The 18,268-nt window shown below is 39.1% G+C and overlaps 1 protein-coding gene across 2 annotated transcripts in view; it reads left to right on the top strand.

Moving 5' to 3' along the window:
• Nucleotides 1–2,185: 2,185 nt before the first annotated feature.
• Nucleotides 2,186–18,268, top strand: part of LOC141441318 (uncharacterized) — a 30,343-nt gene continuing 14,260 nt past the window's right edge. The window contains exons 1-2 of one of the 2 annotated variants that reach the window (XM_074106014.1): nt 2,186–2,351; nt 3,691–4,234. In XM_074106014.1, the coding sequence (XP_073962115.1) occupies nt 2,263–2,351; nt 3,691–4,234 (633 nt within the window). In that variant the 5' untranslated portion in view covers nt 2,186–2,262. Of the gene's footprint in view, nt 2,352–3,690; nt 4,235–15,014; nt 15,576–18,268 lie in introns of those variants that run through there. The other variant, XM_074106015.1, reaches the window with a different exon arrangement.

The following is an 18,268-nucleotide window of genomic DNA, read 5'->3' as shown; positions in this document are numbered from 1 at the left end:
CATGCAGAGGATCGCGGGTTCAAATCGGTGCTCAAGCCTCCTTTTTAGAGCGTTTTCAGATTATCCGATACGATATCGGGGCAAGTAAAATGTATGAAATATAAAATAATCCGATATCGGATCGGATAATCTAAAAGACAGATACATAAATTTCAGACATTTTAATTTTACTTGCTCTTATTCGAATAGGTATAGATTTTGTGTCACTAGTCAAAGTTTGTGAATTAGTTTTGATCTTTAATAATGACTTTTTAAAATAATCATCATCATCATCATCAGCCCGAAGACGTCCACTGCTGGACAAAGGCCTCCCCCTTAGAACGCCACAATGAACGACAACTCGCCACTTGCATCCACCGGTTTCCCGCTACTCTCACGATGTCGTCAGTCCACCTGGTGGGAGGCCTGCCAACGCTTCGTCTTCCGGTTCGTGGTCGCCACTCGAGGACTTTTCTCCCCCAACGGTTATCTGTTCTACACAAAACAAAACGGTAACCCAAAAATATTATAACAATACATATCTTGCATGGACTACCTAATTATTGGCTTTCATTTCATAAGCATTTAGCACCTAAAGGGTTAATATGCTACTTATTGCACCACCATTAAAAGTATATTTATTTCCATTTAGCCACGGGTGCGGTGTCACGTAGGCAGTTACGATACGGTGGCTGATGCAATTAAACTGTAGTTAAATGATAATACTTATGGCAGAATAAAGCGGATTGCAAATGATGATTATTATAATACAAATCAATGTTGTAACCAGTTTGTGAAGATGGTGGTTGTTTGTTGGACGGTTTGATTATAAATTGATAACAGTACAGATCTTTGAGGATAGGGAACAAAACATAACTACCTAATAAAATAATAGTATTATACTAATATGATTTATCGTTTATCTACAGCACATGATACAACAATATGATAGGAAACAAAATAAAATGTATTATACTTAATTATGTAAGTAATTACTTATTTTTTTCTCTCTGTGTACCTGTTTCTGTATCGCTTACTATTTGTGGTGTACAAAAAAGGGTCATTGCATTGTATTGTATTGTATAGTAATATTTATTTCATTTATTCGGTTTTATCGGTATTTTTATTATATTTAATCATAAGGGATAAGAATTTAATTATAATGTCACTAATACTTTTAACTTGGAATAACAGGGTTTTGTAGTTAATTAAATTAGATCTAAACATATTGGAATTATTTGCCTGAAACCACAGAATAAGTAACAGTACAAGTATCTGAAGTACAAGTACAAGTGCTAAAACAAAAGGAATCCTAGTTCAGGCAATTGTTGTAAATATTTCTCTTACAGTATGTTTTAGTTCTTAAGTTAAAAATGATGTTAAATATATTGACCCGGATAACTCACGTCTTAAATCGAGTTTAGCTCGACATGTTTCGGGCTAATCCGTAGCCCTTCGTCTTCGGAGCAACGCGACTCAGTGGCTGCTGCAACACGCGCACACCCGAGTGAGTGAGTGAGTTATCCGGGTCAATATATTTAATATGAGTCTCACGGTAGTTTCATGTTCAAAATTAAAAATGATGTAAGTACCTAAAATGAGTTTTTTTTAAATAAATTATTATTATTATTAATATTTATTTTATACTTTTCTTGTAAAGCAAAAGTTAAAAAAAGCCTCATAAGATGTTAAAGAGACTATCACAAGAAGCTTTTTAGATCATTTCGAGCACCACAACTGCTCATCTAATTCTGCAGTTGACTGTACGACTTAAAACGTGGACGTCACTTTCTTCGTAATTGACGCTTTTTGACATAAAATATATAAACTTGAACATTTCGTATTATTTCCTTTTCATCCATTTTTTAAGGTTCCGTAGTCCTACAAAGTATAATCCTTATAGTGTCACACTATGTCCGTCCGTTAGGTAGTTTAAATACCGGTATTGCTAGAAAGCACGTAGTTTGTGATTTTGTTGTATTGTAAGCTTAGTATAGGTCTTTCAAATACAAGTAGCGTTATCTACACAACTAGTTACCTGGCAAATTTTCCAGTGTACCATTTTTCTGCATTCTTTATGTTTTGTTTTATAATGAGCCATTGTACTATACTATAGAGTTGTGATGTGAGGAGCGACGGCGGTGAGGTGTGAGGGGCGCGGGCGGCGCGCGTTCTACGTCCCGCCAACTCGCTTAGTCTGCGGGAGCGCTCTGAGGTGGCCGCGCGCGCCATTTTCAATATTTTTTTTATAATACGTTTACAGACGGAAATCCTTGGTAAATAATGGTACGAACGAATTGCTCTGTGTACGGATGTTACGCGACATCTAAAAACAAGGAGTTGAAGTTTCACAGGTTTCCGCAGGATGAGAGGTACGTTTAACCTTCGCGTCGCGCTTCTGACTGTTAAGTATTTAGTAAAAGAAATCTATATCAGATTTTCATTTTGTCGAATTGTCTTAATTTCACTTTTTTAGGGTTCCGGAGCCAAAATGGCATAAACGGAACCCTTATAGTTTCGCCATGTCTGTATTGTCTGTCTGTCTGTCCGTCCGTCCGCGGCTTTGCTCAGGGACTATCAATGCTAGAAAGCTGTAATTTTGCACGGATATATATGTAAACTATGCCGACAAAATGGTACAATAAAAACAAAAAAAATATTTTTTAGGGTACCTCCCATAGACGTAAAGTGGGGGTGTTTTTTTTTTCTCATCCAACCCTATAGTGTGGGGTATCGTTAGATAGGTCTTTTAAAACCATTATGGGTTTGCTAAGACGATTTTTCGATTCATTGTTTTTTTTGCGAAATAATCAACTTTAAAGTGCAAATTTTCATTAATCGAGCGTGTCCCTCCCCTCTAAAATCTAAACCGGTGGGTGGAAAAATTTGAAAAAAATCAGGATGGTAGTAAGTATATCAAACTTTCAAGGAAAACTATAACGGCTAAGTTTGCTTGAGAATTATTAGTAGTTTAAGAGTAAATAGCAGCCTAAGGTATAAAATATACCTTAACTTGGAAGATTCCGTATATAATACGAAAGCCTTAGAAAAATGTAATATTTTTCTAAGGCTTTTAAATTTTTTCGTAATGGCTACGGAACCCTATTTTGGGCGTGTCCGACACGCTCTTGGCCGGTTTTTACTTAGTTTATTGCTTCTCGTGGATAGGTTTTTATGTTATTTTTGACGGTAGAACTTCTCGTGTGCATGTCGGACTCGCACTTAGCTGTTTTTTTTAAATCAAAACTCCGTCCTATATAAATCGCTTAGGTACGATTCACATTGAGCAGACCAGACCGGCCGGCGTCCTAGCGCACTTTATAAAATGCCAAAGGAATTCAAAACGTCTCCGCAGTACCAACATCACATATTTGAATAGAATTTACACAGCTTGCGGCCGGTCGGCTCTTCGCTCATTCCGACAGCTGCATTCGGCTGCCTTCGCCTTCGATCGGGTCGGTTCTGTCGCGTACCGTCGGATCCATTCCATTGGGCATTTCGGCTAACTACCCTACCGCTTCCGCGAGCTCGAGGAACGCGGGGGCAGCCGATTCTGCCCGGTCCGCTCAATGTGAATCGTACTCCAGATTTTTTTTTTATTTGACCCTTCTACTTGCAGATAAAAAAATATTCCTATTTCAATTTCGTCAAAATTGGTTCAGAAATTAAAAGTTGTTACGTATTATACATTTTTTAAAATTATTATTCCAGAGCCCAGTCGTGGATAGCAGCTTGCCAAAGACCCGATTTAATAAATAAAACAGCCAAACAATTATACAACATGCACGTATGCAGCTTACACTTTGAGAAATGGATGTACATTAACAAGAAACTAAAAGACGCCGCTTTGCCTTCACTGAATTTACCTAACACACGTGCCATGGAACAAGTTGGTGCCCAAACTATACAGATTGTAGAAGATTCAATCAGAGGAGGTATCAAAAGCGAGAACGACACTACTTCACCTGACTTAGCTGCTGTGCCATCAACTAGTGCCAAAACACCGACGAAGCAAAAAAAGAAACCCAAAAAAACAATTTACCGCATCACATCTCTAAAAACCAAGGAGGTGGTGTTCAATATCCACCAATATTACCAGAACAGGAAATGGGACACCAAGAATTGGGAGTACGAGGTGGACCTCAATATCAATAACCAAGTCTCTAAGATAACTGGGTTGTCGGAGGGGACGGTGCGGAAGATAGTTCGGGATTGCAGAGTGTTTAAACCCAATGTCAAAACGACTGCTGAGCGAGTAAGTATAATTGCTATAGTTTGGCTAATGAAAGCTGAACTCAGTTATTATTTGAGTGGCAACATAATTCAAATGTCATGGGCAAACAGAACAAAGAGTATAAGAAAACGGACACATGAGCTTGTACTATTATCTATTCTGTGACTTGTTGAGTTTAACTTTCATGTATTTAAATAGAGTTTTTTGGAAATCTACTGCTGAAACATGGGTAAAACAATCAAAAGTGGTGTGCGACAAATTATTTTTACAATGATAAGCAAATTCAAATAAAAACAAAAAGAGAGGGAAGCCTTGTTCAAACAGAAAAAAAAGAGTGTTTAGATACGGTGACTGAATTCGTAGGTTAGTGGGCATGGCAAAATATTTTGATACTAATATACCTTTCAGAACTGGCTAATACAATTGTGGTTCTTCACTTTTTCTCAAAAATATTCGTATTAACCTTTTTATTCAACATATCGTTTTAAATAATTACTTATTATTCAATACGCATGCGATAGACAGACAAGTATAAAATATGCACGATTCTTATGACTAAACGTATCTTTTGTACGGCAGAGAAGTTTCTGTACTTGTACTATTATTTATTCTGTGGTGATACCATCTGCAAATTTTTGAATTTGCCGCGCTTTTGCATGTTCATCTTTTACTAGCCAGACTACAGTAAAACCAACTTTTTTGCAGTTATTCTGGCGTGACAGGGAAGAAAATGGTTGAAAATCCAGACCAGTGTACCAAACAGATGTTTGTAATTTTTGAGATAACCGAAAAAAAGCCGTTGTATAGTTTAAATTTTTTGAACTGACCTCATTTACTTCTGCCATGGCATTTATCTATCATCAGCAGCAGCAGCCTATATCAGTCCACTGTTGGACTTAGGCCTCTCCAATTGCACGCCACTGAGCACATTCCTCGGCTACGCCCATTCAGTTCTTGCCACCCTGCGAAGATCATCGCTCCACCTATTTATATATCTATAAATCCTATTATTTACTTTGGTTTCGTAACTGCAAGCCAATTCTGTTAGAGTATTTTGTAGTCTCTTGTCCAAGGAAAGAAGAGTTGACAACACAATATTTTAGTTTAGACTATCACGGTCATTAATAATTTTATGAATTAAATTTGGGTTTTGTTTCGCGTACCTTGATTTCCAGTGCTCTCGTGATCATGGCGCATGCAACTGTACCGAAATATCGAGCTTCGGTAAAATCAAGGTACGCGGAACAAACATACACATACACACATAAAATCACGCCTCTTTCCCAACGTGGTAGGCAGAGACTACATCCTTCCACTTGCTATGATTCTGGCATACACTCTCGCTTCCTCTACATTCATCAATCTTTTCATGCATGCACGTCGGTTTCCCGGTCGGTCCCGACCTTTCTTCAGAATGTCCCCGATTTGATCGTGTTACGTTCGCCTAGGCCTTCCTCTCCCAACGTCCCCATTCAACGCTCGTCTTATAGATCTGCTTAGTCAATCTGTTTTCATTCATTCTTTCAACATGCCCAAACCATCCAAGCATCCCTGTCTCAATCCGTGTGACTAGTTATACCTTCATTTACACCACAGTGTTCCCGTATCGCACTATTTCTAATTCTGTCACTCAATTTGACACCTAACATACGCTCTCATTTCTACCGCATTTATTCTACTCTGATGCGTTTCCTGCCACACCCAACTTTCACAAACAAACACCCACGGAACAAAACCCGAATTTAATTCATAAAGAGTTGATAATCTATTATTTACTTACCACGGCGGTTATAACCTGTTTTTGCTACGAGCTCGTTATTTTAATTTGTGGTTAACCACTCAATGATATTGTAGTCTTAAGTGGATGAGCTCAGTTTAAAAGTTTAGAACATGGGTTTTTTGAAAGCTTTATGGTGATCCGAAATAATAAATAAACAAAAATCCGCGTTAAATTTTGCAAATTTGCATTGATGTGGGTAGCCCTACAATGAATTCCCCTAGGATCACGTTACTTTATTCGCAGAAAAATTACGTTCCATTTTTATTAGGATGTTGTAAGTTTTGATGAAAAATAAGATAAATAGGTTTCGAGTTGTGAAGGAGTTAAAAGTAGCTCGAAATGGTTCCTGTATACACACGGCTGCGTCGCCAGTGTGCTTAGTGTATTTTCCCGTTCACAAATACGTCTCGATCGCGTTCGCGTTAAAATCTCAATTTGTATGGAAACACGGACAGCGCCTCTAGCGGAAAGTTTGCGCAACAACTTTTGTGAGTGTGTGCTACGCGCGTCGTAACGAAAACGGGTGACGACGCGGCACCGTGGACATGTGGCGGCTACGTATCGACGATCGAACGCTCGATTTACGTCTTCGAATAGTAAACGAATGTTTTGTGAAAACGCCACACTAGAGGCACAGTTCCTTTTTCTTTGAACTTGGCTGGACACGCTACCGCGTGTCTAGGCAAGTCTGGAGTTGCGTAGATGTGCCTATAGTTTTTTGTAGTAGTTTCGTATATCTACGGGTTTTCCTTAGCTCTGGATCGAGGATCCAGACTTTTGGGATCTTTCACTAATTCATGCTGAACCCAATAAGGTAAGCTTCTTTTATTTAAATCAATGTTGTAATTTTCTCTGTATACCTATTTTCTGTATCGCTTACCTACTATTTCTGGTGTACAATAAAGAGTAATTGTTGTTGTTGATACTGGTGGTTTCAAAGGTTAGTATAATCTTTTTATTTATTTATTTATTTAAGGAGAACCAACAGCTAAAACACAATATATGTAGAAGGAATAGCAACACAGAGCCAATTACAGGATCCCACAGATAGCTATAGTTTACATGTTTAAGCTTAACTTAAACTTAGGCATTTTTGAATGTCGTCTTCATCGCTACCCTAAAAGGACGGAACAGCACACCCTCCGGCCAGAAGTCGGAGCGCAGGAACATCTGCTGGTGCTAGTGGCAATGTCATAATAGTTGATCAAAACTTACTACAGAATATTTGTTGTATATTAGTACAGTACCCTATAATGCGCGTGCTTTTTTGAAATTTCCAAATACTGTCAAAAACAGCTGTTAAATGACTAACTAGAGCAAATATTTTTCGGGCCCGTGAAAAACAATTCATTTACTAAAAGCGAAATCCGTTGACGTAAATGCTAGTTGTAGAAAACAATAAATTGAGAATAATTATATCATCCGCGTACGTCACGGTGACGTTGGTTGACCTAGTTGCGGTCGGAAGTTAACTCCGGTTCAAGTTAACTGACTCACGTATCAAGGGCGAGTTATTGTCTTGCAAAAGTTTGCACTGTTGCTAAGGTGACTTCATTATAACCACGCGGTGAGGGCAAAGGGAGTAGAGGCGCTGCTGCTTACTCTCACATAAGGTCAATTTAGGTCCCTTAGTCACCTTTTGCGACACCCATGGGTAAAGATAACAAACATCTACTCAAAGCCAAAATATCCACAAAAGCCAAAACACGTCTTATAAAAGTGTCATCATCATCATGTCAGCCGAAAGACGTCCACTGCTGGACATAGGCCTCCCCCAAGCTTTCCGCATCCACCGCGATCCCGCGATCTTAACCAAGTCGTCGCTCCATCTTGTTGGAGGCCTACCGACAGCTCGTCTCCCGGTCCGCGGACGCCATTCGAGAACCTTCTGGCCCCAACTGCCATCAGTCCTGCGAGCAATGTGCCCCGCCCACTGCCACTTTAGTTTCGCAATTCTTCGAGCTATGTCGGTAACCTTAGTTCTACTGCGGATATCATCATTTCTAAGTCTATCCCGCAGAGAAACCCCGAGCATAGCCCTCTCCATAGCCCTCTGAGTGACTAAAAGTGTACACCTGCAGCAGCAACAGGTATTATAAAAGTGTACACGTGGAGCATTGCATTACTCGTATATGGAAGTGAGACGTGGACATTGACTCAACAGAACAGAGAAAGGCGAGAAGCCTTTGAGATGTTGTGTTGGAGGAGAATGGAAAGGATCAGCTGGACAGAAAGGAAAACCAACAAAGAAGTTCTAACCATGGTCAAAGGAAAAATAATCTTACTGAAGACCATAAATTGCAGGAGGGGAAATATGATAGGACCTTGATACGGCACGACAATTTCTTTCTAAACCTTCTGGAAGGCAGGTTCTGGGGTTGGGGTTGGGGGGTTCTGGGGTTTGCAGGTGGTAGGACCTTGTGCAAGGTCCGCCCGGATTGCTACCACCATCTAGCTCGCTAATCCTGCCGTGAAGCAGCAGTGCTTGCACTGATGTGTTTCGGCGTGGAGAGTAAGGCAGCCGGTGAAATTACTGGCACTTGAGGTATCCCATCTTAGGCCTCTAGGTTGGCAACGCATCTGCAATCCCCTGGTGTTGCAGGTGTCTATGGGCGTTGGTGATCTCTTACCATCAGGAGACCCACTTGCTCGTTTGCCATCCAGTAGAATAAAAAAAAAAAAGGAAAAGTAGAAGGAAGACAAGGCAGAGGAAGACCAAGATTGACCTATTTTGACAAGGTGAAGGAGAAACTGGGTCTTGTGTCGTATCAGAAAGTCAAGCAGCTGGCCGAAGATCATGCGGAGTGGCGATGGCGATCTCTTAAAGGACCTCGGACCTAAAGTATGGAAAATGTGGTTTCAGTTAAATATCCTGAGATTTATGTTTTATAAAAAGCCTGAACAACAGCTCTAGGGTTTCTTCTGTCGCCTCTCAAGCAGAGGGTCGTGGGTTCAAACCCCGGCTCGCACCTCTGAGTTTTTTCCAAATTCATGTGCGGATTACATTTGAAATTTACCACGAGCTTTGCGGTGAAGGAAAACATCGTGAGGAAACCTGCACAAACCTGCGAGGCAATTCAATGGTGCGTGTGAAGTTCCCAATCCGCACTGGGCTCGCGTGGGAACTATAGCCCAAGCCCTGTTATGAGGAGGCCTGTGCCCAGCAGTGGGACGTATATAGGCTGGGATGATGATCCTGAGATTTTGCTGTTTTATAGATTTCAAAGTCCTGAACAACAGTCTCTAAGGGTGCTTCTTCTGTTTCCGAGTGCGTCTCAGAGTTTAGTTTAGTGTTTTAGACACTTTTGTTCAGGACTTTGAAATCTATAACATATAAAAATATCAGGATATTTAACTGAAAACTGAAATCACATTTTTCATACTTTAAGTCCTGGGTCCCTTAACAAGAAGGATGGATAGAGGTATTCCAAAACCTGGCAAGCACGGACTATGACAATGGACTTTATTTCTTTTCACTGGAGCAATGGACAATCCAGCAAACGCGGAAACACCCGCATATATTATATTTACTTACTTTTCCTAGCAATTTGTGTTACTCAACGCAACAGAAGTCGTTAGTGAGTTAACATTTCTATATTACTGCAATTTCGCTGTTGCCAATAATAATTTCCTGCCGTATTAGTTTCTTAAGTGAGTAAAAAGTGGTTTGTACTCGTAGAGGTAATCATATTTGTGATTTATAAATAAAATGTAGAAATATGAGAGAAACGCATATGTAAAGAACGGATAAAAATTCATTTGAAGCAACGTAAGCGCTTACAATGGACATATTTTTAATTGTGCTTTTAAGGAAACCGGGGACCCGGGACCTCAAGCTTCGTGGTCAGTTTCTCTAACCACTTGGCCATATGGTCGCCAAATGCAATACGTATCGCAAAATATATATATTTAGGGTTTACATATGCATGTTATCCCGATCTTTTAGAAGAGCACTTGGCCTAAGTAAATATGATCATGTTTCTTATTTCCGATCACAGCTCAAGTGGCTCCCAATCTGCTTTCGCCGAAACTCTCATATTCTCCATCTTCTCTACGGCATTCTCTTTAACCTTGCAACTCCTTGCTACCTCAAAGTGCGATTTAGCTATGTTACTTCTGTTCGTTGCTCTCAGAACTTTCCTCTTACTGTCCCTCTTTCAAACTCTAAATTCTATGTTTATTCTTACACTGTCCAGGCCACTCGGTTGTGGAACTCCCTACCGATAGACTTGAGGCGCGCAAAGTCATTGCTTATCTTTAAGTCTATGCCAAAGGTCTATGCTTAGAGAGCACTATCTGTCATCTTGCGTATGAATGTTATAGTTAGCTTATTTTTATGTTATTATGTTATCTACCTACCAATCTATCTGTTTACATTAAATGTACAACAAATGTAAATGTGTTTAAATGTGTAATAAATTTTGTTGTGTATGTGTATTGTATGTGTTAGTTTTATATACTTATTCTTGATATTGCTCTACTGCAAATTGCAACCTGCTAAAATTTATTCCTTACTTCTGTCCATTGTAAAGGTTGCCTGGAAGAGATCGCTCTGAAGCGATAAGGCCGTCTATTGCTTACCTTAGAAAATCTCTATGTATATACCTGTGTTTTTCTGTACTGCTTACTGTGTTGGTGTGCAATAAAGAGTTATTGTATTGTATTGTATTATATTATATGTTTATTCAAATATTTTGCTCTATTTGTCGATCCTTGTTTTTGATTGCTCTACTCTACCACTCAAAGGTTGACTGGCAGAGATCCCTTCAGGGATAAGTCCGCCTTTGTACTTAACACATTTTTTTGTAATCTTTTTTATTTTCCTTTTTGTACAATAAAGAGTATAAACAAACAAACAAACAAAACTGTTGGACGTATTTGGGTACAATTAAGTATGTAGATAGAAAAAAACAAAGGTTACTTCCTATCCTAATATTCTGACGGTGTCCATGTAAAATTCGTAAATAATAAAATTTATTAAACCACTAGGTTGCGAGACACGAAATTTTACATACTTATCCTTAATAATATTAAAGGTTGCCTTGAAGAGATCGCTCTTAAGCAATAAGGCCGCCTATTGCTCACCTTGTAATTTTTCTCTGTGTATCTGTTTTCTGTATCGCTTACTATGTCTGGTGTACAATAAAGAGTCTTTGTATTGTATTATATTGTATTATATAAATGCCATATACTGTCTGTTTGTCACCTCTTTAGGCTTAAACTGCTAGCCATTTAAATTAAATTTGGTATGAAGATAGTTTGAGACTGAGCAGGACATAGGATATTCCGGAAAATTGTGTATTATATCCGCGAATTTCAAATTCTAATTTCAAATCATTTATTCAGTAAATAAGCCGCAATGGGCACTTTTACACGTAATTTTCTTAAACTACCAGCGCTTTTGGAAAGACTATCATTGCCAAGAAGAATGCGCCGCAAGAAACTTGGCAGTCATTTTTTTTTTAAATAGCGTCTTTATTTTTTCTAAAATAAAATGCGAGACATTGATAAATGAATTTTTCGCCGACAGTAAATGCTAGTTTAATAAATATAATCGATGCTTTAACGGAATCTTTGAAAATGACGTCAGGACTGAAGCCAGAGGACCGGTCTCATTAGTCCTAGAGAAAACCTGCGCCAGCGCAACTAGTTTTGAACGGCTGTAATTTAACGCGTGGGGTTCGATGACCTATAATACCTCCTATAAAAGTGTACAGTCAACTAGATTTAAATTGAGAGGGAGAAAATATATATTATAATGAAATGAAATAGGATTTGCAATAAAGAAAGAGAGAAAAAAGTCTTTAGGTTCGTGATTTTTTTGAATATAATTGTGTGATTTATTTAAACACACTTAAATATTATTATTTTCTAACTATCTGTCTTCGCTTAAGATTTTTTTTTAAATTCTAATTTGCAGTGACATAATGTATGTATGTAAATAATCTCTTTATTTTACAAAATAATGACATATTGAGCGATCTATTACTAGTATTAGTAGTATAGTGTAGTAGTAGTAGTTTGCAGGTGGTAGGACCTTGTGCAAGGTCCGCCCGGATTGCTACCACCATCTTGCGCGCTAATCCTGCCGTGAAGCAGCAGTGCTTGCACTAATGTATTTCGGCGTGGAGAGTAAGACAGCCGGTGAATTTACTGGCACTTGAGGTATCCCGTCTTAGGCCTCTAGGTTGTCAGGGCTATTGCAGATGTTTATGGGCGGTGGTGATCTCTTACCATCTGGAGATTGGCCAACGTCGAATAAAAAAAATTAAAAAAAAGTATCCAATCTGTTAAATGTTGAAGTCTCAAGTTTAGGTTATAATTAGTAGTGTTTCGTGATGAACATATTATTATTTACGCGTATTTTCAATATGGCTCTCTACAAAAGCCATATTGAAAATACGCGTACATTAGTAGTATTCGCACCTATCCCTGCCCTGCGCTACTGCCTCTATGGACGTATAGGTATATACTTACTTGTTACCTGCAAGGGGTGCGGAAGCTATAACCGAATCTCACTTCTATATTGAGTGCGGCCGCAGCTGCGTCCCCCATTTTAATAAGAGGAATATCTCAGTCTGCCAACAATTTGCCTTAAAAAGTGGTGTTGTGTAAACAGATAACTTCAAGCGTCTCGCGGCTTTATATGATGTCAGATTGGAAAACGGCCAGGCATCTGTATATGTCACTTACTTACAGGATATGATGATTAGTTATACGAATAAAGTTCTAGCGTGTGACGACAAAAAAGGGTCTAAAAATATAAATTTTGGCGTAGTATAGTCATTATTGGATGGCCTAAAAGTATGTTTGTATGTATGCACAGAGAGGAGAACTGTTGAAACCTCATTGTACTGGCCATCAGATATTGTGTTTTGCTTGACATTGATTTGATTTGTTGATAGACTTCAATACAAATTTGGTTCTGAGAATATTTGTTTTATTAGGTTATGGGCCCAGCACGCTTCCACTGAATATTTTTTAAAGGCGAAAAAAAGGGGGGGGAAAGTGATGGTATTTTGCGTGGTCCGCAATTTGGATTATTCGCGGTAGTTCCTTTGCTCGTTCACGTTTTGTTTTCGCACTCGTTCCTTCACCAGAGATGAAGGAAGAACTGCGTTTATATTTTCGCCCTTTGTTCCTTTGCAAGAACTGAAGGTGCTACTGCAGTTCAATCAATTTAAGGTTAGAAGAGAAGGAGGTGAGATTTAATTTTGCTTCCGAACAAATTGCAAATGGTACTCTGATAAGTTTTGAATTATTAGATAATTCGGGCTAGTATTTTTTTAATAAGGTGAGAAGGGCGTTGCCAGCCGGTGGCCCGGGGGGGGGGGGCAAGTTGATATGGAGAACGAGAAAAGAATTTGTAGGCAATTATTGGAATTGGTGAAGTCATTTGATTTTTGGTTTCGACGTACAGCTACAGGAATTATCAATCAAGCAAGTCAAGTCAAAGACTTAGGACGGTTTGGTTGCTTTACATTTGGTAACTTTTAATCTCTAGGGGGGGGGGAGGGAGCAGCTGCCCCTCCCTGCTCTCCCCTGGCGACGCCCTTATAAGCTGATGTTTTAATCATTGTCACGATTGCAGCATTCAAAGACTGACTCAAAGTAAGCAATTGCTACGCCAATCTGTCTGTGAACTCAATGTGTTCAATGATTCATTGTAAGCGGAGTTTAAATCAATATCCATGAGAAAACACGGTACTTATAGGAAGAGTCATTCACGATGACGCGTGCCGTGCTTCTTATTACAATGTCATTAATGGCTGATTTTGACAAAAACACGCGTCTTCGTGGATGGCACTAGGTAACAATTTAGTTACTGGCTCATTGTGTGGCGTGATTTGCGAACAATATATTGAATCACCGCTAAAACTGCAGTTATATGACAAAATTAATGAGTCAGTTCGAGTTGATCTTACTTGCCCCACGGTTTATTTGCGGTTTTACTTCGCCCGTGACAACTAAACACCTTATGCTAATAATGCGTATGTCAGAATTGAATTAACGACATTATAAAATTACAATCATTTATGTTTAACTATTTTATACTTAAAGTACATAAAAACCAACTAAAATTATAACAAACTGTTTAAAAGGACTCCCCTTAGGCAAGGTTCTGAACATAACAGGTAGGTATGTACGTAAGTATATGTTGAACTTAAAAATATCGTGAGGCAATCAATTCAATGGTGCGTGTGAAGTTCCCAATCCGCAAACTTTGGCCCACCTCTTGTTCTGAGAGGAGGCTGTGCAGCAGTGGGACGTATATAGGCTGGATGTTGAACTCACCTCTTAAATCTAGTTTAGCTAGATTTCGGCCACGTTGCTCCGAAGAAGAAGGGCTACAAGCCCGAAACATTATGTCGAGCTAAACTAGATTTAAGACGTGAGTTATCCGGGTCAATATCATTTAATATGTTGAACTTACACACTTTTTAAGGATCTTCATCACAACATTTAACTCAATGAAGAGTTTGAGTGTGAGATGGTGATAATATTGTGTGTCTTTGTATATTATACACAACAATAACCTACTTCAAAATGCGCCCTAAGACTTTTGAAGTTTAATTTTTTCCATCCGATAACTAACGAACGGATAGCCAAGTGGTTAGAAAACCTGACTAAGAAGCTTTTGAGGTCTCGGATTCAATCCCCAGTCGAGGCAGATATTTTTGTATGAATTACGAATGTTTGGTGGTTTGAATTATATTTAAATTAAATTTGTTTGAAGTATGTTTATCCGTTGCCGTGACCCATAATAAAAGCTTTGCTTAGTTTGGGACTATGTCAATTGGTGTCAATTGTACAATGATATTTATTTTTTAATTATTAACTTTCGTTACGTTTATTACACATAGTTTACTCGTATAAACCTATCATTGCACACTACAAACAACTCATTACTCATCTACTATATTATACTGTTATGGACAAAGTGATTAATGAGGGCATCATTTATAATGCCCGGGCATTATGAATAATGGCGGGCCCAGCCGGTCGCTCGTTGTTTTGGTTTAGTTTTGCGTTGGAAGCCAACGTGGACGAACGTTAGAGAGCCTTTATAGTAATTCAGTTACGAATTTTAGTGAAACAGGTTATTGTGTGTTAAAGTAATTAATCATGGACGAATCAAAATTAAAAGACATGAATCGTCAATTTGATGAAAGATTGAATGAAATAATATTACGGAAAGGGCAAAATATTCAATTTTTCACCGACGAAAGTTATGAACAGATGATTGCAAAAGTTAAATTTTTGAAGTCAAAAAAGTCGCATAAAAAACCAGGAGATTATCAACGTTTGCGAAGATTTGACGTCATGAGTGTTGGAGAAACGGAGAAGTTGATTGTCCCGGTCAAAGACGATGTGATTAGATGTTACGTGAGAAACAGCGAAATATTTCAGATTCTCCATGATACCCACTTGACGGTAGGGCATGGCGGGAGGAACCGGATGGAGAAAGAATTAAAAATGCACTATAAGAATATCACGAGAGAAATGATTGTCATTTATTTAAACTTATGTGACGGCTGCGAAAAGAAATACAGCGTTCCAAAAAAAGGAAAGGAAAGGAAGGTAGGTAGAACGAAATTAATGCACGGTGTCAAGTAGACTTGCCTTTGACATGCAATCACAAGGAGGTGATCTTTGTGACTGGATTTGATTTGATTTTTGTCACGTCGCTTGAGAACGACTACCAATTTCATCCTTAAGCCAGGGCTACTCTAGGGGACGAAATGTCCTGCCATAACGTGTCGCTAGCGACGTTGCCGACCTTCGCACGACATGTCCGCCAACATCTCGCAACACCTGTAGTCAACACGTCGGGTAAAGTGGCGCGTCGTTGCCGAACTTCGCACGACATGTCCGCCAACATCTCGCAACACCTGTAGTCAACAACGTCGGGTAAAGTGGCGCGTCGTTGCCGACCTTCGCACGACATGTCCGCCAACACCTGTAGTCAACAACGTCGGGTAAAGTGGCGCGTCGTTGCCGAACTTCGCACGACATGTCTGCCAACATCTCGCAACACCTGTAGTCAACACGTCGGGTAAAGTGGCGCGTCGTTGCCGAACTTCGCACGACATGTCTGCCAACATCTCGCAACACCTGTAGTCAACAACGTCGGGTAAAGTGGCGCGTCGTTGCCGAACTTCGCACGACATGTCCGCCAACATCTCGCAACACCTGTAGTCAACAACGTCGGGTAAAGTGGCGCGTCGTTGCCGAACTTCGCACGACATGTCCGCCAACATCTCGCAACACCTGTAGTCAACAACGTCGGGTAAAGTGGCGCGTCGTTGCCGGACTTCGCTCGACGTGTCTGGCAACATCGCGCGCCATCGTTATGATATCGACTGCCTTGTGTCGTTATGATATTGACTTCGCTACGCTACCGACATAAGTCGCGCGATGTCGCCAGATATGTCAGGAAAAATCAGCCGGCTTTGCTTGACATGTCGCCGACACATATCGTGGCACATTTGTCCCTAAGTGTATCCCTGGCTTTATTATTTAACGACTGCACACTACTACCACAATTCACACATATACCGGGCCAAGTGATTACTTATTATTATTAACTTCATCAGGCTAGCAACCTGTCACTATTGTACCGTTTTTGTCCAACTTAAAACCTAAAATTGCTAAAAGTGGCTCCGAAGCGGTAACGTTTCGTGTGTTCTGCCTACCCCATTTGGGAATACAGGCATGATGTTTGTGTGTGTGTATTAACTTCATTATTTATTTATCACATTGTCCGTTCATTATGAATATTGATGCGTGAGCGTTGGATAATTTGATTGCAACTGAACTCTGAATAATTGAAGTCTGATGAGCGCAGCGGGCAGCGTGTTAGGTTCAACCATTCAACTATGGCTAGATTTGAATTCAATCATTATATGCAGATAACTTACTTTGCAGATTTTGATAGACATTTTCATTGGTAAATATTTATACAAAATGAAGGAATTTAATGTTTGTTGCGTTTTCAAGGTCTATAATGTAGGTAGGGCAGAAGTGTTACCGTTATTGTGGCCACTGTACCGTTTATGGCCATTTATTGTTTAAATATACATTTGAAATATATTTGTAACAAACATTACACGCCCTATTCGTTTCAGTATACATTTATGAAAACTCGCTAAACATACCATAACTTTTTATATATTACTTCAAATTGTTGTTCTGTTGTGTTTCGGCGTGCAGAGTAAGACAGACGGTAAATTACGGCACTTGATGTATCCCATCTTAGGCCTCTAGGTTGGCACTGGTGTTGCAGATGTTTATGGGCGGTGGTGATCTCTTACCATCAGGAGACCCACTTGCAAAAAACAACTGTCAAAAACGGTGCTAAAGGTGGCCAAAAACTTCTACCCGGGCAATTTAATTATAATTATTTAATTTAATATTTGTCAATTTTCAATGCACGGGCATGGTGACGGGATGACTCATATATCACTTTTTATCTCAAAATTCTCACGGGATCGGGATTCAATCTCAAAAGACAAGTGAATTCGGGAAGTTCGGTAAAGTACGGAATTTAAATTCAAATTGCTAAACTTATAATGGATGACGCGAGCGAAGCGGCTGGCTTAGGCTATAGTTATCAATTAAATTTAGGTAAGTATTCCTTATCTTACATTGCTAATGTGTCAAATTATCTGCTACATCGTACGATTGTCGTATACCTATATAGATAGTGATATAGCACGAAATCTAGTCGTAGTTCTTGGACTAAATACTTTGTGCATTATTATTTCGTATTATTCACCGATAAGGGACAGCTCACTGCTTTCCTTTATGCCTAAACTTGTCAAAAACGCGTTAGTGTTTCTTAAGGCCTTTATGAAAATAATCGGTCTTTACCTAGAGGTATACTTCGTTTTTTTTAGCATTAGAAAGAAGGTAAGCAATCCTGACGTGTCTTTTTATAAAACAAAAATACTTTGGAAAAATAAGTCACAGCATATACATATATGTAACGGTTCTCTATCGTTTGCTCGAATTTCATATGCCCGAATGTATCGTTTTCTAGAATTTTCATTTTCCATAAAGTAATTTATTTCTGAAATAGTCATTTCTTCAGATTTGATATTAAACTAACCTAACCTAACCTACTGCATTCTATATGATGTCATTTAAAAAAATCCTGGAAACAGCACGGTTCTATATATTTTATGGCAAACGTTGGTATGGCAAGTGAAATCCGGGCAAATGAAATTCGAGCAAGTAAAGGTAAACGATATGTAACAATTAGCAAGGACATA

The sequence above is a fragment of the Choristoneura fumiferana genome, chromosome 23 (genome assembly GCF_025370935.1).
Source record: "Choristoneura fumiferana chromosome 23, NRCan_CFum_1, whole genome shotgun sequence".
Taxonomy (NCBI): domain Eukaryota; kingdom Metazoa; phylum Arthropoda; class Insecta; order Lepidoptera; family Tortricidae; genus Choristoneura; species Choristoneura fumiferana.
The sequence above is the reverse complement of the archived record's forward strand: the minus strand, read 5'-3'. Positions and strand labels throughout refer to the sequence as shown.